The sequence below is a fragment of the Equus asinus genome, chromosome 8 (genome assembly GCF_041296235.1).
Source record: "Equus asinus isolate D_3611 breed Donkey chromosome 8, EquAss-T2T_v2, whole genome shotgun sequence".
In the NCBI taxonomy this organism is placed as follows: Eukaryota; Metazoa; Chordata; class Mammalia; order Perissodactyla; family Equidae; genus Equus; species Equus asinus.
Genome location: NC_091797.1, coordinates 49,910,486 through 49,936,182, shown reverse-complemented (window position 1 = coordinate 49,936,182; position 25,697 = coordinate 49,910,486). Strand labels below are relative to the sequence as shown.

At 37.3% G+C, this 25,697-nt stretch overlaps 1 protein-coding gene and 1 pseudogene across 14 annotated transcripts in view; both read left to right on the top strand.

The window, feature by feature from the left end:
• Positions 1-25,697, top strand: part of CDKAL1 (CDK5 regulatory subunit associated protein 1 like 1) — a 612,104-nt gene that overhangs the window by 68,856 nt on the left and 517,551 nt on the right. For all 14 annotated transcript variants that reach the window (XM_070515582.1, XM_070515574.1, XM_070515583.1 and 11 more), the window contains one exon: positions 17,430-17,514. In XM_070515582.1, coding sequence (XP_070371683.1) covers positions 17,430-17,514 — 85 coding nt within the window. The remainder of the gene's footprint in view (positions 1-17,429; positions 17,515-25,697) is intronic.
• On the top strand, positions 5,137-9,762 carry LOC139045966 (prothymosin alpha-like; annotated as a pseudogene).

The window sequence follows — 25,697 nt, the reverse complement described above, 5'->3', positions numbered from 1 at the left end:
TAGTAACAACAGAAAAAGAGTTTCAAGTTGTAGTGGAATATATATGCTTATTTGAGAAGAATGATAATTTTTGAAAAATATTAAGATAATCAGTATATACGCTAACTTAGTAAGCAAAGAAAGCAAACTAAAAAGTTTATGTAGTGATCCATTTGGGATATGATATAGTAATATAACATAGCCTGCCAGCTCAGACTTACTTTATAGCACTTAAGTTATTCAGTATATTCAAAGGTTTTTAAATGGGATCCTCTACAATATACTTTCCCAAACTCAGTGGGGAAGGGAAATTGCTATGTTGTGTTCAAATGTTGTTAAAATCTTATTGCTGTGGTTTACAGAAAGAGTAGTATACTGATTCAAAATTTTTATACACTGCAAGATGCTTGCTATGTGTATTTTACAAAGTGAAATCAAATTTACAAAGTAAATCAAGGTGGGGGCTAGTTATTTAAGAGGGGAGGTTTTATTGGTTTCTAAGCCATGGTGCCTGACATAAGAAAATAGCTCTATGTGATAGATCCTTGTTTTATTACTGATATATTCTGATGTGTTTTTAAATATATCTGACAGCGTTGGTGATTAAGTGGTGATTAAGATTACAGAGTCTGGATCCCGATTGCTAAATTTAAAATCTCTGTTTTACCATTTGGTAATGGGTGACCTTGGCCAAGTTACTTAAGCTCAGATTCCTCAGCTGTAAATTGGAGATAACCATATTCCTGCCTTACCTGTTGTAAGGATTGAATGAATTTATGCCTATAAAGCTCTTACAGCCTGGCACACAGAATGTGCTCAATAAATGATAGTTGTGATTATATCATTTTTTTAAAGGGATATTGGTTTATTAGTGTGCTTTCTTTGGGAAACTGGAGAATCTTTTACATGCAGCTCATTGTGGAATTCTTCTTTTGACATGTGTAAAAATTCAATATATAGCTATAAGGTACAGTTTAATAAGCGTTTAGACGTATTTGGCTCAAATGCGTTCTTTGTATTTTAACCCTCTTAAGTGATTTGTAATATTTAGATCTGTTTTCCCTGTTGGGTTAGGTTAGAAGTAAGGCATTTACAATCGATGAATTGCTTCTGGGTAAAGCTCAACATAACAGATTTTGGTATAATGAAGATTATAAAATATCATCTTAGAAGAAAATGTAGCCCGTTATGTTAAAAAAGATGGTTAGATTCTATAAAATTGTAATTGAGAGCTTGTACACCCCTTTGACCAATTTTAGCTTACCAGTCTTTCTTCCTGGCTTAGGTTTAGAACAATAGTGCTGTCTCCAAGACCTGCCTTAATTGTGTTGCCGTGTCGCCAACTGTTTCAGTTTAGGATCTGTGTTTTCTTTGCTACACATACTTTAGGTGATATGGGGCTTGAGGATGTGGATTGAATATACTTGTTTCCTACTTCTTTTATTCTGTAATTATTTAACTTCTAATTTTACTATTATTACTTTTTTTTTTTTTTTACTAGAGTCACTGAGTTAGAGTAGTCTCATTCAGAAGCCTCCTTCCATTTTTTGTTTCTTTTTCCTGATGTCTATGTTATATGCCAAACCTAGCTTCACTGCTTCATAAAAGTGTTGATGTTAGGAGAGATCATTTCTCATCTGTCTCATTTTGCAAATAAGCTGCTAGAAAGTCAGTGATGCTGCTGTCAATTCATGGTGCCTCAAACAAGAAAGGTGATGCCTAGAGCAGGAGCAATCATCTTGCAAACCATGAAGGAAAGGCCAAGAAAATCACAGAGCAACAGCCCTGACACTGCTGAAATGCTAAGCCAATGTCAGCAGATACCGACCTCCAAACTTCTTACATAAGAAAAATAAATCCTCATTAGTTTAAGCCACTGTTGATTAGATGTTCTGTTATATACAATGAAAAGCATCCCTAACCAAACACAGGATATATTATCCGATAAATACTTTTAAATATGAATAATGATTTACTATTGCATGAATACTACTAATTACAAATAACTAATCTTCCTAAAGCCTTTGGAGTATTTTCATTATGAATATTAATTTGACAGTATATGTTATAATATACATTCCCACCACGTATTATTTCACTTAGCCTCCTTGGACCTCATTTCTTTCCTCTCATTCAACATCTATTTTTAAGTGTCTACTATGTGTTAGGCAGTCTGGTAGAAGTCTGGAAAACAGAAAGTGATCAAGATTTAGTCAAGGTTTTTACTTCCATCCAGCTTACTTTCTAGCAGCTTATTTGCAAAATGAAGCAGTGAAGCTAGGTTTGGCATATAACATAGACATCACATAAAACTGACCTTATTTCCCTATGAGGGAAAGAATACCTCCATGTGCGTAGCGTCATGTTCCATGTTTTAGAGTGCCATCCATTCTCTTGCAGTTTTTTTTTTTGTGGCAACTATATATTCTTATATCGCCAAACAGCCTGCCTCTCCAATCTCCTCTTTGTTTCAAAAATAAAACTTAAAAAATGGAAGAAAAAGATGATGTTTACAGAAAAGTTGCAAGAACAGTACATTTTTTTCTTTTGCTAAGCCATTTGAGAGTAAGCTGTTCACTTATCACCCCTAAATACTTTAGTGTCTTTTTCCTGTAAAGTTATTCTCTCATAAAACCACAACACAGTCACCAAAAATAGAGCATGAACACTTAGGCATCACTGCCACCTAATCCTCAGACCTTGTTCATGTTTTTCCCATAATGTCCTTTGTAGCCAGAGGATCCACTTGGGAATCACCTTTTGCATTGAGTTGTGATGTCTCCTTAAGGCTCCTTTAATCTGGGCCACTTTTTGTCTCTTTCCTTGCGTTTTTATCTTTGACATTTTTGAGGAGTACAGGCCAGTTGTTTGAATGATTGTCCCTTGATTTGTCTTTGTCTGATGTTTCTTATGGGTAGGTTCAAGGTATGCACCCTTGGCAGGAATAGCTTCAAAAGTGATTCCGTCTTCCTCTCTGTACATCTTGTCAAGTGGCACCTGACTTTGATTTGTCCCATTATTGGTGATGTTAACTTTGATCAGTTCATTAAGGTGATGTCTGTTGACATTCTCCACTGTAAAGTTATTTTTTCCTGTTGTAGTTAATATGTAATTTGTGAGGTGGTTCTTTGAAGCTATGTAAATTTCCTGGTTCTTGTCAAACTTCACCTCTCTTAAACTCCTGTACTTTGTACCTTGCTGCCTCTCTACAGGGATGCGTTCCTCACCCCTTCTGGATTCCAGCACCTTGTGGGCATGCTCCTCAACCTCACAGGGCCATCCTCCTGCACGCATACCTCCCTCACCACATCTATGCTCTGATAATGGACAATGGGCAGCTGCTACCAGCTGCCCCGTGTGGATGCCCTCTTTGTTTCCCTTGGGCTTGGACTCTGCAGGCCAAGCTGCCCTTTTGTGCCCATGCCCATGTCATTGTGCTCCAGCTCTGACACCCCATGCTAGGCAGCCCCCCACGCAGATGTTCTTTTTGCTCTTCTTGGGTTTTGAGGCCCTGGCTAGGCTGCCTGCCTTGGTGGACACACTCACTCTGCCCAGACTCTCACATCTTGTGTCAGACCACTTTTCTTTGTGGTCACCCTCTTCGTTTCCTGGGTGCTGATACTCCATGCTGAGTCGCCCTCCATTACAGATGCCTTCCTCATCTGCTTGTGCTCTGACACCCTCTTCCCCTTGGATGGGCTCTGATACCCCTCCTTAGACTGCCACCCACCTTCCGGCATGATTGCCTGCCTCGTCCGGCCCCACCTAATGGCTTTGGACTGAATTGGTATAGAGGGGTGGTGAGGGTAAGGGGTACTGCAGTCTCTTCTTAGTAGTTATTTTCTTAATCAGCCCCCTATTGTTTGCTTTCTTCACCTCTTTCTATTTCATAGTTCTTTTCATGAGGAGTAGTTAGAGGTAATTTATAACATTCTAAATGTAAAATTTATTTTCCTTTGAGAAAAATTGATGATTATAATCTGTGACTAAATGTGCAAAGCTTAGTTGTTTTGGGCATCAGGAAAGAAGTAATCCCTGTACATGGGAATAAAGACAACCCACATCTCAGTACCTAACCTCAGATGGGAAATTGATAGTGCAAATTCAAAGTGCTTCAGTTCAGCTGTTAGAGCCGAAGACAGATCCTGGCCCTGCCTCCTGGTTTCCAGTTTATGAAGCCTCTTTGCAAGTTACAACATCCTTCTATCCCTCTTTTCTCATCCATAAGATGGGGATTATAAATACTTACCTCATGGAGCTTTTGGGGAGCTCAGATGAGATAATGTATTTAAAAATACTTTGCAAGTAGCAAAATACTATGCACATATGGTTGTTTAGTTCTAATTTAATATTGCATAGTCAAATTGAAATCAATAGGAAATTAAGTCAAGCATTTTAATTGCACTTGTGACTTCTAGGCAAATTCCCTCTGATTCATAAGGCACAGACGAGGTCAGCATAGGTTTTGCTTTTTGTTGCCACTTTGAGTCCATTGTTCTGTTACCATTACTCAATCAGGCAAACACTCCTCTTTTGAAGTCCTGCCCACCCATTATGCCTCTGTGACATATTTCCACCTTATTGATGGTTTTTACCACTGGTGTTCAATAGTCCTCTGCACACCACTGCCTGCTCTCTGTCATCTTTGGTGACTTCACCATCATTGACCTTACATGAGTTCTTTCATGCATTTACAATTGCTTCTGGCAGAGTTCTGCTTGCACGTATCACTGGATGGGGATCTTAAAGTGAACATGCCTAATGTTGAAGTTATACTCTTCTCTTCTGACCTGCTCCTCCCTAGAGCTTCCATTTGTGTTACTGGTGTCATTTTTGGATTAGCCTTCTAGATTAGAAACCTTTCATTTTTCCCTCTGTCGTTTCCCATATCTAGTCAGTTACTAAGTTCTTTTATTTTTACAAAAATCTCTTTCCCAATTGAGCTTTTGTTTCCCCTTAAGTAATTTCCTACCTCTGGCCCTTAATACCTAATCTCTGAACTATTATAATAGGCTTCCTCAAGGCCGCCTTTAGAACCTTAGCTTGCTAGGTCCAGGTGTGGGCTTCTGTTGAATATTTGGATGAAGACCCTTGGGGCCTAACCCAGCCCTCTGAGGAGCCATCCCTTCCACGTGAGCTAGCTAGATGTTAGAGAACATGTCTCCAGAGACCTGTAAGAACCTCCAGATGGTAGGGATCAGGTTTGGGGAAGATGTCTCGTTAGGCCCAGACTTGTGTGTGAAAGCCTCTAGAGTCCAGGAAGACCTAGCTCTAGAAGATGAGTTCCATTATCTAAATATAGCTGTTGTTAACATTTTGGTACATTTCGTCTAATCTATTTTTAATGCGTAGGGTTTTGTTTTCCTTTACTTTTTCTATAATTATAACTGTATTTATAAGTTGCATAATGCCTGTTAAAAAAGCATTTTCCCATGATATTTTTGTAATTGCTTTTTTTTTTTTTTTAAATTGGTGCACAGTGTTCATAGAGTGAAAGGTTGCTGTAGTCTTTTTTACTGCTAGAACAAGAAGCTCCCCTGGAAGAAATACCAGATTCTCTATCAGAGCTTGACCCCAGCTTCTGCTGGAAGTGTATCTCTAGTGTTAGCTTTAGATTGCTTGACAAGAACTAGTCTTTCTCTCTCTCGCCCTGCTTCTCCCATCCAATTCTCCCTCCCTCCCTCCCTCCCTTCCTTCCTTCCTTCCATCCATCCATCTGTCCACAGTAAGAGCATGTTCTCTTTTAAGTCCTGAGTTCGATTCTGAGTATTTAAAGATGAATGGTCCATTGAGGGATTCATACTAAGGGGGAGACATATTTATGAATCTTTGCCAAGATGTGCCATAAGCTAATCTGTGATTACACAGGAAGCAGTGCCTTACTCTTTTTAAAGAGGGTAGAGAAGGCTTCTTAGGGGAAGTGACATGTAATAGAGCCATGAAAGATGCGTGAGTTTGCTATGGCAGATGAGTAGAAGGGACATTTAGGCAGAGGGTACAGAAATGAGAACAATAGTGACAGTGTGGCTCAAGCTTGTCTCTAGTTTTGAATGTTGTGTTGGTTTGGTTTTCAAACAGCTTTGTTGAGATAATTTCCATACCATATATCATTTAAAGCGTACAATTTAGTAGCTTTTAGTATATTCACAGAGTTGTGATCCATCCACAGTTGATTTAAAACATTTCATTACCCCAAATAGAAACTCCACGTTTTTCAGCTGTCACGTCTAAGTCCTCCTAGCCTTCCCAGCCTTAGGCAATCACCAGTCTCCTTTTTGTCTCTTTGGACATTTCATTTAAGTGGAATCTTTGTGACTGACCTGTTTCACTTAGCATATTTACAAGGTCCATCCATGTTGTAACCGTATCAGTACGTCATTTCTTTTTATTGCCTAATAATATTCCATTGTATGGATATAGCACATTTTGTTTATCCATTCATCAGTTGATGGACATTTGGATTTTTTCCCACTTTTTAGCTATTAGAAATAATGTTGCTGTGAACATTGATCTACAAGTTTTTGTGTTGACATATGTTTTCATTTCTCTGGAGTATATACCCAGGAGAAGTCTTGTTGGATCACATGTTAACTTTATGCTTAACAATTTGAGGAACTGCCAGACTGTTTTCCAAATCAGCTATACTGTTTTACATGCCGATCAGCAGTGTGTGACAGTTCCAATTTCTCTACCTCCTTGCCAACATGTTATTTTATTTTATTTATTTAGTTTTTTGGAGGAAGATTAGCCCTAAGCTAACTGCTGCCAATCCTCCTCTTTTTGCTGAGGAGGACTGGCCCTGAGTAACATCTCTGCCCATCTTCCTCTACTTTATATGTGGGACGCCTGTCACAGGATGGTTTGCCAAGCGGTGCCATGTCTGCACCCAGGATCCGAACCAGCGAACCCTGGGCTGCCGAAGCGGAACGTGTGCACTTAACCACTGCGCCACCAGGCTGGCCCCTATTTATATTATTATAGCCATCCTAGTAGATATGAAGTGGTATCTGATCATAGTTTTGATTTGGGTTTCCCTGGTGGCTAATGATTTTGAGCATCTTTTCATGTGTTTATGGGTTATTTGTATATCTTTGGAGAATGTCTATTCAGATCTCTTGCCCATTTTAAATTGGATTATTTGTCTTTTTATCACTGAATTATAATAGTTCTTTATGTTGTTTCTAGTTTTTTGAAGCAAAATTAAGACTAGAATACATACATTTTTTTTTTTTAAAGATTTTATTTTTTCCTTTTTCTCCCCAAAGCCCCCCAGTACATAGTTGTGTATTCTTCGTTGTGGGTTCTTCTAGTTGTGGCATGTGGGATGCTGCCTCAGCGTGGTCTGATGAGCAGTGCCGTGTCCGCGCCCAGGATTCGAACTAACGAAACACTGGGCCGCCTGCAGCAGAGCGTGCGAACGTAACCACTCGGCCACGGGGCCAGCCCCTACATACATTATTTTTGACTTTGTAACTAGAAAATGAATCAAATAAAGTAAATTTTGAATCACCTAAAAGAAATAAAACTTAAATCTGAAAAGTAGATTTGGAGTTAGGGGATAGTAATATTAATTTTAAAAGGTAGTAACATTAATATATTCCACAAGTCAAATTCTAGTTAAATGATCTTAGTCATTATATTAAGATGATTCTCACCATCTATGTGCAGTGGCGTCAGATAATTACTCACTTCCCTCCTCAGGAAATCCACAGCTTATGTGACAAATGAGTAAGATTTTCTAATAGTTCTTCTTTCCCAAATACAGTCACAGGTCCCTTAATGATGAAGATATGTTCTGAGAAATGTGTTGTTAGGCAATTTCGTCATTTCGAGTGTACTTACACAAACCTAGATGGTATAGCCTACTACACACCCTGGCTATATAGTACTCATCTTTTGAGACCACCGTCATATATGCAGTGGGTCATTGACCAAAACATTGTTATGCAGTGCATGACTGTAGTCCTTTAAGGTGATATTATTCTTTCTCTTTGTGGCTACTTACTCTTTGTCTGAAATTGGTAAAACATATTTGTAATTTTAGAAAGTTTGATACTGTCATTTTGGGGTTATTATTTATGAATATCTATCAATCAGCTGAACAACGATTATTGGATACCTAATTATTGGTATACAGCTGGCTCATTTTGTTTTTCTCTAGGGGTCATATTCAAAGTATCTAACATTGGTATGGCATGGACACTGACAAATCCGAATGGACACTGACCTTAAAGTCCTTCACTCACATTGTTTCATTATTTCATTTGAAGATCTTTGAAGTTATTCTTCTTTGCACTTTGAAGTGTAGTGAACCCATGCCTAGTCCGTAGCTTTATTTTTGATCTGGATCTTTCCTCTCTTGGCAGTGTCCTATGGGTATTTTTCTTTTGATTACTAGATTGGTAATTGTTTTGACCCAGTAAGTTTGCCGGGTCAAAATCTAAAGGTAGCTCTTGTATTGGAGTTAATATTCAGCAGATAATCTAAACTTCCCTTTAAGGAGATACTTCTGTTCTTAGGATTGGTCCTGGAAATGTACCATGCCTAGCAGATGACTTGAGTTGTTGATTTGTACTAAACCATTGAGGGTTGTGTAGAATCTACCTAGAACCCAGGTGTTTTGCAAATTTGCTGGTGAGTGGTTTGTCTTGGTTGTTATGATTTGTTCTTTGGCTAAATAGAACTCTTTTCAGTATATCTCTTTTAAAATATTTGAATCAGAAAGGAAATTTACCATGGGATACATGAATTTAAGGATATAATTTAGACTGGCTGCTCTGAAAAACCATCTTTTCATTGTCGCTTGGATTGGCTTCCCATTCGCTGTAGCCACCTATTCGGGGTGCCTCCTCTACAGACGTGGACTCAGGCAACTTAATTGCCAGAGTCCCCCCAAACTCTGGCTTTCTTTTTATTCTGCTGCATTGGACACCAGCTCCGAGATCACCACCAAGGACTTAAAGGAGAAGAAGGAAGTTGTGGAGGAGGCAGAAAGTGGAAGAGATGCACCTGCTAATGGGAACGCTAATGAGGAAAATGGGGAGCAGGAGGCTGCCAATGAGGTAGACTAAGAAGAGGAAGAAGATGGGGAGGAAGTGGAGGAGGAGAAAGAAGATGGGGAGGAAGAGGATGGAGATGAAGATGAGCAGACTGAGGCAGCTATGGGTAAATGGGCAGCTAAAGATGATGAGGATGACAATGTTGACACCAAGAAGCAGAAGACCGATGAGGATGACTAGAAAGCAAAAAAGGAAAAGTTGAAAGGAAAACAAGGCTGCCGTGATCCATTCACCACCTGCACTTCCCATCTCAGAATCTAAACATGGTTGCCTTCGAGTAGAGAGGCCCACCCAGCTGACCGCTGTGGGCAGTGCCATCTGCATATGATAAGCTCTCTGCCACCCGACCAAAACCACAATGTGAATGTGCAACAGGAGAGGGAAAAGGAAACAAAACTTCCAAGGCCCTGCTTTTGTTCTTAAAAGTACATTAAAAGGAAAATTTGTTTGTATTTTAAATTTACATTTTGTATTTTTATACATGTTAATGATCTTGGATGACCAAACCAGCTTTTGGAGTCTTCTCTGTCCTACTTCTGACTTGACTTGTGATGTGACCGTGTTCATTATAATCTCAAAGGAGAAAAAAACCTTGTAAAAACAAAGACAACAAAACATCTGATTCTTAACATGTCAGTAACTTTTATTTGTACCATAAGTTGTTGGTTATATGAGATGGTTAAAAAGGCCAAAGATAAAAAGTTTCTTTTTTTTTTCCCCATGAAGTTGCTGTATATTTTTTTTGGCCTGTTTGATGTATGGATGAAACAATGTTGTCCAACAGTAAACTGAAATTTTATTTTGCTGAGTTCTTTTTAAAAAAGGAGAGAATTATATATATTTAACAACTCTACTTTTTGGTGTGTAGTAAATTCTCAATAATGACCTTTTTTCCCTTATCAAAATATAGTTTCAAATATAGGTATCCTATTTACGCAGTTTTCAATTATCTTTAAGTATAGATTATTCATGACTGTTAAAACAAAAAAAACTTCTTGCTTTCCTTTGGTTCACTGATAGCTTTCTAAGTTGCCTTATGGCAACCATAGGGATGGCAGGAGACTATTGCAATGGCGTAAATGAGATGTGGTGACTTATACAAGGGTTGTGGCGATGGAGACAAATAGCAGATGTATTCATATTATTTTGGAGGTGAAGTCTCCTCCTTTGGGAGTTGTTGGATTTGCTGCAGGAGATGGTGAGGTGAAAGAAATGATTAAAGATGACTCCCAGGTTTCTGGTTTCAGCTTTTGGGTAAATGTACCATTTATGGAGATGGGGAAGAGAGGAAGAGGTGGGATTTAGTCGTTTGCCTGTTGGCTATCAGATTTCATTCCGACTTTCTCTGTCCTCTGTATCATGGAACTTCATTTGACAGTCTTCTTTACCTTTTGGCTTTTTTGGGTGGATTTGGCCAATAGGAGGCACTGATGGGAGACTGGAGGATAGGAGTAGGGAGAAGGTAGGGTACTTTCCTCCCTCTCTTTTTGCTCTGTGTCATGTCTCAGGAAGTGGCAGTTTCATCCCTGTGGCTTCATTTCCTATCAAACAGTTCCATCCTTTGTAGTCCCAGCTCCCGATGAGCAGCTCCTGCTGCCACTCTAGCCCCTGCCAAATTATCGCAGCTTCTGGGCTCTCATAATTCCACCTCTTCGAGTGGGTCTCTCCAGCCCTTAGGCTGTAGTGGTTTCCTGCTGTTACTTATCTCAGGGTTGCGTCACCATTCCCCATTTGGTGTCTTGGCTTTTCCATCGCCCGTGTAACCACATTTCTGTATTAATTTTTCCTTATTTTAATGCCTAGAGTGGCTTCTGTTTTCCTAACTAGAACCTGATGAATGCAGGGTGAAAATTTGAGAGTTCAATTTTGGAAATGATTTGTGTCAAGTTTTAATATTTCTTTGCTATATTCTGGCAGAGATGTTGTTAGGTGAGTTGGTTGGTGGATCTTATGTAAATAACTCTATTGCCGTGAAAATAAGATAGTGAGTTCACTCGCTATGAGTTCAACTGGAAGTATAAATTTGGATATCATGTCTCAGGATAATGGTAGTAGTTAAAACCATGAGAACAATGGTCTCATCTAGGGAATAGATGAGAAGGGGACCAAAATCTTGCTTCTAAGGAACTCTAATTCGTGGAGGGCAGAGAGGGATGGGTAAAGTAGAGAGCCCAAAGAAGTAAGAGGAAAACAGGAGAGTGATGCTATTGACCATGAAGAAAGCAGTGTTTAACTGCATCATGCTACTGTCTATGGCATTTCATGTCAGTTCCCTTGATGAAAGCGAATTCAGGGAAATGGGGAGTAGTTGAAGGTCTTCACCAAAATGAAGTGGTGGAAGAGTGAATGGGAGGTGACAGTGTATAGCAGGTGCAGAGACAGTTCTTTCAAGATGTTTGACTATGAAAGGGAGTAAAGAAATGGGGAGATAGCAGGAAGATTAAGACAAGCTACAGTTTTTATAATTGCTTTTTTTTACTTTGAAAATACTTAATTTTTGAATAGATTCAAAAATAGAAAATAAATTATACAAGAAACAGTTTTCCTCTTACCCTGTCTCCCATCAGTCCTGTTCCCACTCCCTCCTTCTGGTCCTGGCCTTTGCTGTTTGTTTCTGGTGTACATCCCCCAATTTTTTTATGCAAATACAAACAAATATGAATATGTATTCTAGATTTCCAGTGGTAGCATAGTGTATATATTTTTGGTGTCTTATTCTTTTCTCTGAACAATATGTCTGAGAGATCTTTCTATATTAGGACTTAGAGGTTATTCATTTTTCTTTTTTTTTTGTGAGGAGCTTGATAGGAGTCTTAATTTTGAATATACTAAAATGCCTTTAACCAGTCACCTCTTACTGTTATAAATAATGCTGCAATGAATGACCTTAATTGTGTAATAGGTTTGCAGTAGGCTAAATTCTTAGAACTTCTTGTTCAGAGGATATGCATTTGCCATTTCGGTAGATATTGTCAAATTGCCGCCATAGGTGGTGTTCTAGTTTACATTCCCACCGGCAGCACGTGCGAGTGCCTGTTTCCTCATAGTTATGTCAGTACAGTATGTTATCAAGCTTTTGGGTTTTTGACAACATAGAAAGTGAAAATGGTACAGTTTTTTTTCCTTAGTGCAGTTTTAATTTTCATTTATTAAGAATGAAGTTGAGCATCTTTTTGTATGTTCAAGAGTCATATGTGTTTTTTTGTGAATGCTGAGTTCATATTCCTTGCCCATTTTTTTTCTATTAGTTTTTTTTGGTCTTCTCAATTTTCGAGTTTTACTTATTAGGCCTGAGGGCCTAAAAGCTCAGAAATATTAGCATACAAGATGGGCACGCTGAGCAGTGGCTTTGGGTGGAGGGGTGGTGACCTGATCCTGAAGTGCCCTGTGAAGTCTGTTTGGTGTGTATATCACCTCTTCATTTATTAACCTATTTAACATGTAGAAATAGATATCCTATTAGGGATTCTTTAGATGTAGTAACTTCTGAAGTAATTATGTGCCAGGTCAACATAGCAGTTTAATTTGGAAAGAGGACAGGGGAATATTAGCAATGTTCTGTTACACATCGTAAGTAAAAGGTTTGTCTAACACTCTGATTTTGATTATGACCAGGCCTACATAGCTGTGTAATTAATTTTCAATAGTTATTGGTAGAGTTTTGCCAGATATTAATTCTCTTTTAAAAGAAAAAAATGTCCTTTTCCCTTCATACAGTAAACGGAGTTCAAGCTGACCAGTGGTTTCCTCATCTTATTTCTGCAGAGCACTCAGCAGGACTATTATAAGAACAAACTCATTGTGCGAGTAATCTCCAAGAATAAGTGCATTCCCCTAGGAGCTCCTGTGTTCTGCTTCACTCAGAAACACACCAATCACCAATAGTAGAGAGTGGAGGGGCTAGTTCTTGCACTGGGTATTTCAGACTGGGAGCTGTAGATACTGTTTGTCAGTCTCTGTCTCTTTGTTTCATTTCTCCTCCTCTCCCCTGCTTGTTCCTCCTTTTCCTCCATCTTCATCTTCCCATCCTCCAACTCCTTCAACCCTAGCTGACTAAAAGAATATTTTTCTTGTGGATCACTTTAATTTCTTTTATAAAACAGATTTTGAAAACATGGTTTCCCCATGCTGTGCATTACACAGTCCATATAAAGAACAATTAATGAGATGTAGAAGAAAAAAATTAATCCTTTGACTAGAATTTTTATTTTGTCTCTTATTGATTTTAAGAAATTATTTTTCAAGATGTACCTTAGAGGTGCTTTTAAATTCTCTTATTAAAGCATACTCTATTCTCTGAGTTTTTAAAGATTTTATTTGTTTATTTATTTTTTCCTTTTTCTCCTCAAAGCCCCCCGGTACATAGTTGTATATTCTTTGTTGTGGGTCCTTCTAGTTGTGGCATGTGGGACGCTGCCTCAGCGTGGTTTGATGAGCAGTGCCATGTCCGCGCCCAGGATTCGAACCAACGAAACACTGGGCCGCCTGCAGCCAGGTGCACGAACTTAACCCCTTGGCCATGGGGCCAGCCCTATTCTCTGAGTTTTTAATGGGCAGCCAATAATTTGTATTATTTAGATAAACTCCCCAGATATGATTAAGCGTTATGGACATTTGAACTGTTTGGATTTGACTTGTCTTTCAGAGTTCTGTGGTAAAGAAATTCCCCCAAAATGCTGTTGGATCCAAAACAAACTTTTTTCCCCCTCTTCATGTTCTTAGTGAATTTTTATTTGTTTCAGCTTGCGTAACTGCCTTACTTAGATCTATGAATAGACTCCTCTTACTGTTTATGCTGCTCCTCTAGTTGACTTTCAAATGGAACAGTTGTGTAGGATAAATGTTTTGTTCTGAGTAGTGTTGATATGAACCATGCCCATCCCTTCTTTAATGCCACCATTATCCAGAAGCCTGCAGGGTAAAGGGAAGATTGGTTGCTGTGAGAGTCAGTTTGTGCTTTGGAGTAATGATCCTGAGCTCATTCTTAATTCTCCCTTTACTTGCATGTCTCCCACTGATTACAGAAGGCCTAGAGCTGACAGGTTCAAGATCTGGAAATTTTGGAAATAGCCAAACAGCTCCTTTTGAAGCCTGGTTATTAGAAATATCATGAGGCAACCTCAAGGCCATGTAATACTTCTTTATTTTCTTTTTAGATATTGTCTGCATTATTTTTGATCAAGAGGCAAAGAGCCACAAATGAGGCATTCTAATTTCCTTAAATTTACAGTCCCTGGAGTCAGTTTGTCTGGATTTCTAACCCTGGCCCACCCTTACCGTGTGGTTTTAGGCAAGTTTCTTTTTCTTTCTAAGCCTTAGATTCCTCCTCTGTAAAATTGGAGTAAAAATGAACCCACCTCAAATTGGGAGGATTAAATGGAAAAAAAAAAAAAAAAGAATACATGCTTGGCTCATTACTGAATGCATAATATATACTTAATAATGTTAGTTATCATTATTGCTAATCAGATTTTTATTACTTTAGATTTAAAAGTAATTTATCTTGTGTACATAAAGAAATAGTTTGGAAAGTAAATGTGTTTCAATTAAAACAAATAAGTTTGTTTCTCTGTCCTTAGACTCAAAGTGGGTAGTGCGTCCACGACCATAATTTTCTTGGTTCCATGAGTACAAAAGCTTTTAGCAGTGGGGAGAAAAGTCCCTTAGAAAATGTATGTCAGATCACTTGTTTTTGTGATGAATCATAGCAGGAAAATAGTTTATGTTCTCACTTTAAAATGACAGAACACTATTGATTCTGAACTTTATGGAAAAGGAAACTTAAAAAGATTAGAAAGGCTTGATTAGTTTTCTTACATGAAAGGGCAATACATTCTTTTAAAAATTCAAACAGTACATATGGATATAAATTAAATATTAATGTATCCCTTCTCAAGATTAAGCTTTATAAAATTATAAAAGTACTGTTCATGCAAATTTTAAAAAAGAAAAGAGAAAGAATATAAAATAAAAGGTCACATGAATGGATTACAACTGAACCTTTTTCTCACTTCCAAGGGCAAACACCTCAAACAGTTTCGTGTATATGCTTTGAGAAATTTTCTTTGCTTAAAACAGAATTTACTTTTTTCTCTTTTTCCTTTTTAAAACACAAACGAAATACAGGACTTAGTCTTCTGCACCTTGCTGTGTTTCATCTGATGATATGACAAAGATTAGTTTAAATTAGCACTTGTAGATTTACCGTGCTTTTTAAATAGCTGAATGGTATTTTGGCTACAGTTTCCTAATTTATGTAGCCAATCTCCTTATAATGGATATGTAGGCTTTCCAGGCTTTTTGCTTTGTCAGTAATCTTCAATGAGAATTTTAAAATTTATATGTGTGTGTGTGTGTGTATATATATATATGTACATACGTGTGTGTGTGTTTGTATAAATATATGTGTATGTGATGCAAGTATCCTACAAGCATATGTAGGAGGAATTCTGATGCACATTTAATGTTTTTTTTCTTGCTGAAGATTTGCCCTGAGCTAACATCCGCTGCCTGCCAATCTTACTCTTTTGGTATGTGGGTCACCACCACAGCATGGCCACTGACAGACAAGTGGTGTAGGTTCGAGCCCTGGAACCGAATCCAGGCTGCAAAAGTGGAGTGCACCGAACTTAACCACTAGGCCACGGAGGCTGGCCCTAAATTTTTGATAGCTATCCCCACATTGCATTCCAAAGAGTTTCATCAGTGTAGACTGCCATCAGCTGAGTAAGAGGTTGCCAGTTTCCCTGTTCTTTTGCTAGCACTAGATAGTATCACACTTTTTAATATTTTCTAATTTGATAGGAGAATATAGGGTCTTATTTCATTTTTACATTTAAAAAATTCGGTGAGATCATTGTATACCAGGATGAATTCCTAATAGAGCAAAGCTCTAAATGTAAAACCATATGTGTATTAGAAAAAAACACGGGTGAATTCTTTAGTCTGAGAGTGGAGGAAACTTTCTAATTATGACTCAAAATCAAGAAAAAAGAGAAGAGGTTGATAAATTTGGTATCCTAGAAATAAAAAAGCATGAAGAAATTCTATAAAAAAGTAAAATGGCAAACCGGGAAAAAATATTGTAACTTCTGTCATAGACAAAGGATGAACATCCTCTGTGTGTGTGTATCAGTAAATTAAAACTTGAGATGAGAATGACTAACCTTAGATAGAAAAAGGGGCAAAAGATGTGGAGAGAGAACAGAAAAAAACCCCACAAATGGCTCTTAAACATGTAAAAAGATGCTTAATGTATTCATAATAAGAGAAATACACGTCAACACCTCACTAGCATCCTGTTTCTTACCAGATTGGCAAAAGTACAGAGGTTTGATAGCACACTCCATGGGCGATGTCATAGATAAACAGGCAGTCTCATGCCTTGCTCACAGCATTGCAAAGTGGCACAGCCCTTATGGACAGGAATGTGACAGTATGTAATGGAATTACATAAGAATTTATCCTTTGACCCCCAAATCCTACTTCTTTGGGCTTGATTCCAAAGATAATCTGGGAAAAATACAAAATGATGTGTGCACAGTGGTATTCCTTGCAGCACTATTTGTAATGAATTACAGTGCTTTCGTTTGAAGTTCCCTTCCCAGGTAGAGAATGTACACACAGACATTTGGATATCCTCTTAGTTCTTATGTCTGTTGACCTTAGCTTCTGTTCTTATTGAAATACCATTGGAGGTGCTGTAGTTTTTAATTTTGGTTTTCCTTTCATTGCGGTAATTCTGTTTTAATGTATGAGTCCTTTTAGGCAACGAGGTAGTTGGTGTAGCTCAAGCACTATAGGCGTTTATAAAGTCATTTCAGCAAACATGATGGATTTGGGTTATTTGCTGCATTGCTAGTGAGTTTATTACAGTATATAACAATATTTAATCAAATTGGTGAGAGGAAATAAAAGGTTCACTTTGAGGTAAATCATTAACTTTTTCAAGGAAGACAAATTATATTTTTTAATGTCTCAAGCTGAAGAATATTCAGTGTATGACAATACATGTGCCTGAAAAATATTAACATACAGTCCAAAAAGGGGCAATTAATTTCATATTCAAAGGTAAAATTATGCTAGTTTCACTTTAGTTTTTGGAAGTTATTAAATACTCGCAAATATTGAAAATAAAGAAAAAAAATGCTTGTCCTCTTCATATTTTAAATGAAAAGATAGAGCAAAGGTTATACATTTTTGTGTTTATTTCTCATGAATATTTCCATGTTATAGCAGTTACCTACTGTCCTGTAATCACCTGGTTACTTGACTCTGCACTGCCTCTCTCCGCCCTCCGCCAGCAGGTTCAGTGCCATCTGAGTAAACAGTCATTTTTGAATGATTAAATGTAATACTTACTTTTCTTTTTCATATTCATTTTTTTAATAGAAAATGCTTCAGACGCAGATTTATGGCTCCTGAATAGCTGTACTGTAAAAAACCCAGCTGAAGACCACTTTAGAAACTCAATTAAGTAAGTGGAAGTTGATTTTTTTCTATTTTTCTATGCAAAGTAAGGATTTCAGGAAATTAAGCCTTAAAATATTGCTAATAATGTAAATAGTATGTATCAAAAAAAGTATGAGTTGGACTTCCCAATCTGGTGGTGGAGATGGTATCTCAGTGTGGTTTTAATTTGCGTTTTCATATTTACTAATGATGTTGAGCATCTTTGTATAGGTTTATTGGCCAATGGAATTTCCTTTTTTGTAAAATGACTTTTTAATCATCTTTTCCTATTGAGTTGTTTGCCTTTTTATTATTTGTGGGATACATTGTATGTATTCTATATACTAATCTTTACATGTTACACGTTGTGAATATCAATTGTGGCTTATCTCTTCACTTTCTTTAATGGTATCTTATGATGAAGAGAAATTCTGCTTTAAAATTTTATCAGTCTTTTCCTTTGGGTTTGTGCTCTTGTTGTTTAAGAAGTCTTTCCTTACCCTGAAGTTAAGATATTCTCCAGTATTTTCTTCTGAAAGTTTCATGGTTTTTACGTTTTACATTTAGGTTTATAATCCATCTGCATTCAAGTTGATTTTTTTTGTAAGGTACCAGGAAGGGGGTCCCGATATATTTTAAACTTTAAAGAATTTTGGTTTTTTTCAACAGAAGACACTGAATTTTTCCACTATTTATTGTTTTGTTTTTGTTTTTAAAAAATCCATCCTTTCTCCTTTTATCTGGGTATTGCCTGCTCTGTCGTATGTTGAGTGTCCATAGATGTTTGGGTCTGTCGCTCGGCTCTCAACTTGGTTCCGTTGATCGATTTCTTTATTCTGATGCTTATTCTACAAAGTTGTAATTAGTATAGATTTATATAAAGTCTGGATATTTGAAAGTGCTAATGCCTTTTTCTTCTTCTTTAAGTGAGTTTTGGCTTTTCTTTGCCCTTTGCCCTTCCGTATAAATTGAATATAAGGTTTTAAGTTCAACAAGGAATACTGTTGTGATTTTGATTGTGGTTATATTGAATCTCTTGATGACTTTGACGGGAGAATTCGTATCTTTACATTTGAGTTTTCTATTTCATGTGTAAGGAATTTAGGTCTTCTTTGACTTTCTAAGGATTATAATTTGTTCATATACCTGCTGTGCATCTTTTGGATTTTTCTTCCTAACAATGTAGATACTGAATTGTTTCAACATCATTTATTTTAAAAAAAACCAAAACAAAACTTGTCCTTTCTCTTTTTATCTGTGCACTGTTTTTTGTTTTTATACTATTGTAAAATATAAGTTTTTAAAAAATTGATTTTCTGGGGCCGGCCTGGTGGCGCAGCAGTTAAGTTCACACGTTCCACTTCTCAGCGGCCTGGGGTTCGCTGGTTCGAATCCTGAGTGCGGACGTGGCACTGCTTGGCATGCCATGCTGTGGTAGGTGTCCCACATATAAATTAGAGGAAGATGGGCACGGATGTTAGCTCAGGGCCAGGCTTCTGCAGCAAAAGAAAAAAGAGGAGGACTGGCAGTAGTTAGCTCAGGGCTAATCTTCCTCAAAAAAAAAAAATTGATTTTCTAACTGTGTTTACTCCCTTTGTTTCAGAGAATTAATTCTTGCAGCAATTTTGAAGGATGGTTAAGTGTAAGGAAGAGCGTAGATCAGAGGTCCATTTAGGACAGATTTTCCGTATCCAGGTGGTGATGGCCTCATCTCAAGTAGGGGTGTTTGGAATTGGGAAGAAGGAGTTGGCTTGAGAAGAAAGAATTCTTTACACTTTCAACATTATTGATTATGACTCCCTCTGACTAGAATGAAAGAGGGAATTCCAGACAGGGAGTTCAATTAGAAGGAAGACATATTTTGCTTTTGAATATGCTGTGTTTGAATTCACAGCTAAACACTGTAATAAAGTAATGGATAATGTTTGATTTTTGTTGATTGTCTTCTGTGTGGCAGGCACTGTTTGAAGCGCTTTACATCAATTGATATTATCTAGCTTAATTCTTAAAGTCTGTCAGTGAGTTGTAGATTCCAGTTTTAAGTTCCTGTTTTACAGATGAAGCAGTATCTCTTTTACAGGTGAAGTTCCCAAAGGCTCAGTTCATCAGTGGGGTAGGTAGGATTTTAACCTATGCTGTCTGACTAGAGTTTGTACGCAAACCATTTTATTACTATGCTTGCCAGATAAAGATGTCAGGTAGGCAGCTGTAGCATTGAGGCAGATATCAAAGTGACCAACACTAGAGAGAAAGATTTTATATTGTTTGCATAGAAGTGATAGTTAAATGTGATGACATCCTCAACTCAGAAATTGCACAAAGAGCAGAGAAGAGTTCTTACCTGAACTGTGGTGGGAGGCAAAGGAAGGTGGTAGTGATGTGGGATGAAACAGGGGAATTAGAGTCATGTTTAGGAGAGGAGAAGGACGAATAAAACCAAGAGCAGAGAATGATGTTTACCAGATGCTGCTCATTTTCAAAGAATGCTTTTTATTTTATGAGAAGTCTGTCATGTTGCCAGATTATCTATTTTTTCCCTATAGGAAAGATATAAAGATATTTTAGTGCTACTGATGCCCCCTAAGTACAGAGCCCAGAGAAGTTAGTTTCTGTGGTTATCAATTTTATAATGTAATTAATAGATACGCGTCTAGACTGTGTATAAAAGTTTATTTAAAAATTCAAATATAACTTGTCTCAGTGGGTTCTGTTATAAACTGTGTTGTGACTGTGGTTCAGAGTAATGGTATGGTGTTTGATTGAGGTGATCACATAAGAAAAGTGTGTCATTTTAATACTACAAAGCTAGTGGTAGCAAGAACAGGCACTGTTCTGCTTGATTGAAAGAAAATTTTAAAACAATATTTTAGGTGATTAAGTATTTTTTAAAATGGCTCTGAAGGCTTTTGATAATCACGACTAGTTCTTGTTAACATAAATCTAAGCTAACATTGAATTTGTTTCCAGAATAAATATAACCCTGTAAAAGGCACAGTAACAATTAACACTGAGCAAATGTCAAATTCAAATGATATTTATACATTTGAAGACTTTCAGTGATGGATTACCCACTCTTGTCAAGCATTTTACTTTATTTAGATGTTTTCTCCCTTGTCATCATCAGATCCTAACAAAGAAAAACATAGATAGATAGTTCATAAACTTTTTTATATCTTAAGTCATGCTACACATTGGTCTTCTCTCATCCTCTAGCTCCATCTTTTCCCTTCAGCCTCCTCTCTTGCGTGCATTTTTCTTTTTCACGATAGTGAGGCAACATTTAAATTGAAGGAGAGTCTGATAGGGTGTTTCCTTTCTCCTTGTTCTGTTGCACCCAATCACTTATGCTCACATTCAGAGATTTACAAGGATCGGCTGGGACCTATTGTTTTCTCACCTGAACCCCCTACAGATAATGATTGCTTCACTTTACCGCTCATTCCTGAGTGTGTCATCATTTCTGATCATCTGCTTTTCTCTTCCAATGTATTCTGGATATTTAATAGTTGTTTGTCTTTAATTACTTATCACGTCATTTTCTGTCCCTTGAGCCATCTTGTTTTAACAGTAAAGAAAGGTAACTCTGAGGAATTTGTTGTCTTTCATGTGATGAATACAGTCTCATTGATTAAGATGCATAAATTGTGAATTTGTGACAAGGCAGTCATGGACTGATTTTTCTTTTTCTTTTTGGTGTTTCTCTTGGTGGTGGTGGTGGTGGTGGTCAGAAGTATTAGTTTTGCAACTTCACAGTATAAACAATATTGAGAGGAGTATTATTTAATCTTGGTCAGAGAGAATATTGGCTTAAAATTATTTGGAAATCTTCATTTTATAAACTAGTGCTGGTAATAAATCATTCTATTGTTAATTCTTTAGTCAAAGTAACATACCCAATATGAAAATGTGTATCTGTATTAATCTGTGGGCTGTGCTGCTCAGTACTTTCTACTGACTTTCTGCTAGTTGATCTAATTACTAAGGTTTTACAGTGTTTGTTTTATTGCTGTTCATATTGATAAAAGAGTAGGAGTTTTAAGTAGCAGAAATGGAGTTAAGAATGATTTTTTTTTTTTGGCTGCCTTTTGAACTTTGAAATCTTAAATGCTGTTGCCTTTACTAATTTTGGAAAAATCACTAATGAGCCCCACATTTTGTGATGGCAGCCTACTGGATGCATATTCTTTCCTTTTGAGCATTTATTTTCCAGTTGCCCTGTCCTTCTTTTATCCATCATAGCAATTTGATTTAGACAATATGGCCTTTAACTTGAGGGCTTCTTGAGTAAACGAAAAAGATCAAAAGTTTCAAAAAAACAAAATTTGCTCTTAATGAGAGTATCAAATAAGAAAACTCCTTTGGTTAATGCTTTATAGAAATGTGGGATCTTTTCCATGCCACCTAAAGGAGGTCATTCAGAGGCTGGTGAAAATAAACACATCTTGTGTGTTCTATATAAATGACAGAAAGAATAGCTAGCTTGCTTTGATCATGGACTGTCAACCTCTGCTTGACCTTGTGCATTATTAACCCAAATGGGCACTGTGGTTTAGCCATACTGATAGTAGACAGACAAGAGCCACTAGTTCTTTGAACCACCTTTGCCTATAGAAATAAATTGTAGTGTTGATGGGATGGTTTAGAAATCTGACTGAAATTACTTGAAAGAACGATTGGAAATATAAGGAAAAATGGACAAAGAAGAAAAGTGTGATTGAGATAGAGGATACTTTGTATAATATCTTCTGTCTGTAGGAAAACACCTTCTATAGCATTTTGTTGATCAAAGATAAAGTATTGGATGGTCGTTCTTATTATGAAAATATTTTTTGCTTTATGCAGATTTAACTTTGAGTTCTTCATCATAAATTGAAGTTGGGGATGGTGCCAGAATATTATTTCAACTTGAATTTGTGAAATAAATTGCCTTAAGCTGACTTATTAAGAACAGAGAAGTACTTTCTTTTTAAGTTAGTAATTGTCCAGTTTAAAAGTAAAAAAAAGAACACCACCTCGACTGATTCTATTTTTAGCTAGATTTGCTAGTAATCAGTTATCTTTTTCTTTTTTTTAATTAAAAAAATGGCATTGGAAGTTAAAAATAACACTGGGTTTTAGTTTGGCCTTTTGCAAGAAACAATTTAGATCACGCAAGTTGTTTTGTTAAACTTGTTTTTAGTACTGTAAGTTGTGAATTTTTCTTTAAACAGATCTTTTAATTTTGGCTTTTCTGGTTGTATGAAATGGCTTTAGTTCAATAGCAGTTTTATGTTATTGTTTAAAATGTCAGTAGCAGATACAGTGAATCCTTGTATGCTTCTACCAGTCATAGTCTCATTGTTTCAGCTGTCTGTGCCCGCCGAAAAGTTTCTGTCTAAGTGGAAAGATAGTTCAAAATATGGTACCGTTTGACTTAGTATGTATTGTTGTTCAGGTATTGTCTAATGCATTTGTTTTTCTCCAAACAGTGTTATGCTAATATGACTTTACATTTCCTCCTACCATTTCTCACCTACTTCTATTGTTTAGATACTGTCTATATGCTGGTTACTCCCAAATTTCTTTTTCTGACACTGCTCTCTCCTTCCAAGATCCAGACTTGTATATCCAGCTGTTTCCTGGATTTCTCCATTAGATGACCCATTGACACTTCAAACAGTCATGTCAGATCCTCTTCATCATCTGCCTCACCTTTTCCCCAGCTAGTGTTTCCATTTATATTGCCTATCTTGTTTGGTTGTATAGTTATCTACCGAATAGTCTGAGAGTTTTCTTTGATTTCCCATTTCCTTTCCCTTCTTTCCCATCCTCAAGGATTGATCCTATTTCTAAAATATCTTTTTCTTTCTCCCTTCGACCCATTCTTCCTCTTTCTTTTTGTCCAATGTTATGTGGTAATAAATGTTCCTCTTGGAACCTGCAGTGAACCTCTGTGTTCTTGTGTTTCATTAAATTGTCATGAACTAGCCACATATCTTTTGAATTTAGTCCTTTCTCTCCATCCCTATTGCTAATGTCTTAGTTATGGTCCTCCTTAGCTCTTGCTCTTAATATTGCAGTAGAATTTTAGCTTGTTCTCAGCTTTTTTTTCTGTTCCAGTTCATGCTTTTCTCTTCTTAACACCCTGCAACGGTTCCTTCTCAGCTACAGGATATAATTTCTTAGTGTAACAAAGTCTTTTTGAAATCTGTTCCTTGCCTACCTCTCTGATCTCTTTTCTTGGTACTCCTCTGTAGAATTTTACTTCTCCCCTAAATTATATGATTTTCCAAAACACATAATGTGTTTGCATATGTTCTTCCTTTTCTCTGAAATATGCTCTCCTTTCCCCCCAAATGCACGCTCACATACCCCATGTAATCCCACCTGGCAGCATATTCATCTTTTGGAACTCTTATCAAAGGTAATAACATCTGTAAGGTCATCTCCTTTCTAACTCCCACTTCTTACCTCCAAGGTCCAGAGAGGTAATCACCCTCTGTTCTGTGCTACTTCTTTATCCCATACAAACATCTATTGTTGCATATTACATTTTATTATTTGTTGACATATTTGGCTCTCTCACTAGATTGTGAGTCTTGAGGTCAGGTGATTGACCTCAGGAAAATCCTTTTTTATAGAGTCTCTGACCCTTTTACTCTACCATGTAGTGATTTTCCTTTTCCTGGGAAACAGTATTAATAAAGACCGCTTGTCAACCATTCTAGGAATGTCCCCCAAGGCCCCTGTGACTCCCTAGTCAGAGAAGACAGGCTGTATATTTGCAAAAAGGGGAAAGAACATTCCAATTTTCAAATACTGTATTAAAGGGCCCTCTTTTTAAGAAGTCATGCTGTTTTACTTTTTATGTTTTGCTTATAAACTAGGAAGAAACCTGTCTCTTGTTGTCCTAAATGAGGTAAGAAATTTGAGTTTGTCACCACTCGTCCACAGTTTCTTTCCAGAGGGAAGTAGTAAAGGGGTAAGACTTCTCGCTTCATGAAGTAGTCCCTTGGTCGTGCTAGCAGAAGCCCAGCTGTGAATGGTAAGACCCTGTTCTTCCTGCCAAACTAAGGGAGCTGGGTCAACTTCAGGACGTGCTTCAGGACCTTGGCCACTGGATTAATTAAAGCATCTCATCTTGAGTCAGAGGGAAGGTGTAGATAAAACCCTGGTAATGTTTGGCCTTGAGTGTGATGCACAACTGTAGTTACTCAATACATGTTTCTACTTTTATTTTCTTTTGAGGAGGATTAGCCCTGAGCTAACATCTGCCACCAATCCTCCTCTTTTGCTGAGGAAGATTGGCCCTGAGCTAACATCTGGGCCCCTCTTCCTCTATGTTGTGTGTGGGACGCCTGCCACAGTATGGCTTGATAAGCAGTGCATATGTCCACACTCGGGATCCGAACTGGTGAACCCCGGGCTGCCTAACCGGAACGTGCAAAGTTAACCACTATGCTATTGGGCTGGCCCCCATGAACTGATGTTTAGTTTTTTGGGAAGAGAGTTTATATCATTCTGCTGTCCATACATTGGCAAGTCACTGTTAATGTATTATTTCATGTTAAGTACATTATAAATTATGTAGCTATATTAATATCATAGCACTATCTTACATTCAAGTATTGAATTGTCCAGTTTTGATGAATGAGCAAAAAAACATCAGATATACCACCAAAGTGGGGAAAAGAACATCAACATGGCTGTTGTAGGGGAAGAAGTAGAAGTCTTGGAAAAGTTACCTATCATATAGGATCTTTGTGAGAGGAGTCAAACAGTAAGATCTGTGCAGACAATGATGTTGTCTCGCTTGTTTACTGAGGGGTCCTTGGTCTCTAAAACAGGGCCTGGTAAACAACTGGCGCTGAATTATTCATTGAATTGAAAGCTCATTCGATGAAGACTGAGTTTCTCTGGATAAGTTGCTGTTTATGTATTAGGTCTTCTTAGTATCTACCATATGTGAATTTGTATTACTTAAGTCTTAAGTCTTGGTTCTGTTTAGTCTACTTTCTGTTGTTGCTAGGACTTTGTATTGTTTTTTCCCCGTCAGCTAGTCTGGGGTTAATAATGGTATTGGAGGAACATGCTTTCTGGAAACATAAATGAAGAGCTCTCTGTTGATTTCTAAAGTGAGGAGTGAGAGTTATATAATTCAGAGCAGACTTTGACCAATTTCCTATTACAGGCTTTGGTTGCTTGTCCCCTAACTATGGAAAAACAAGG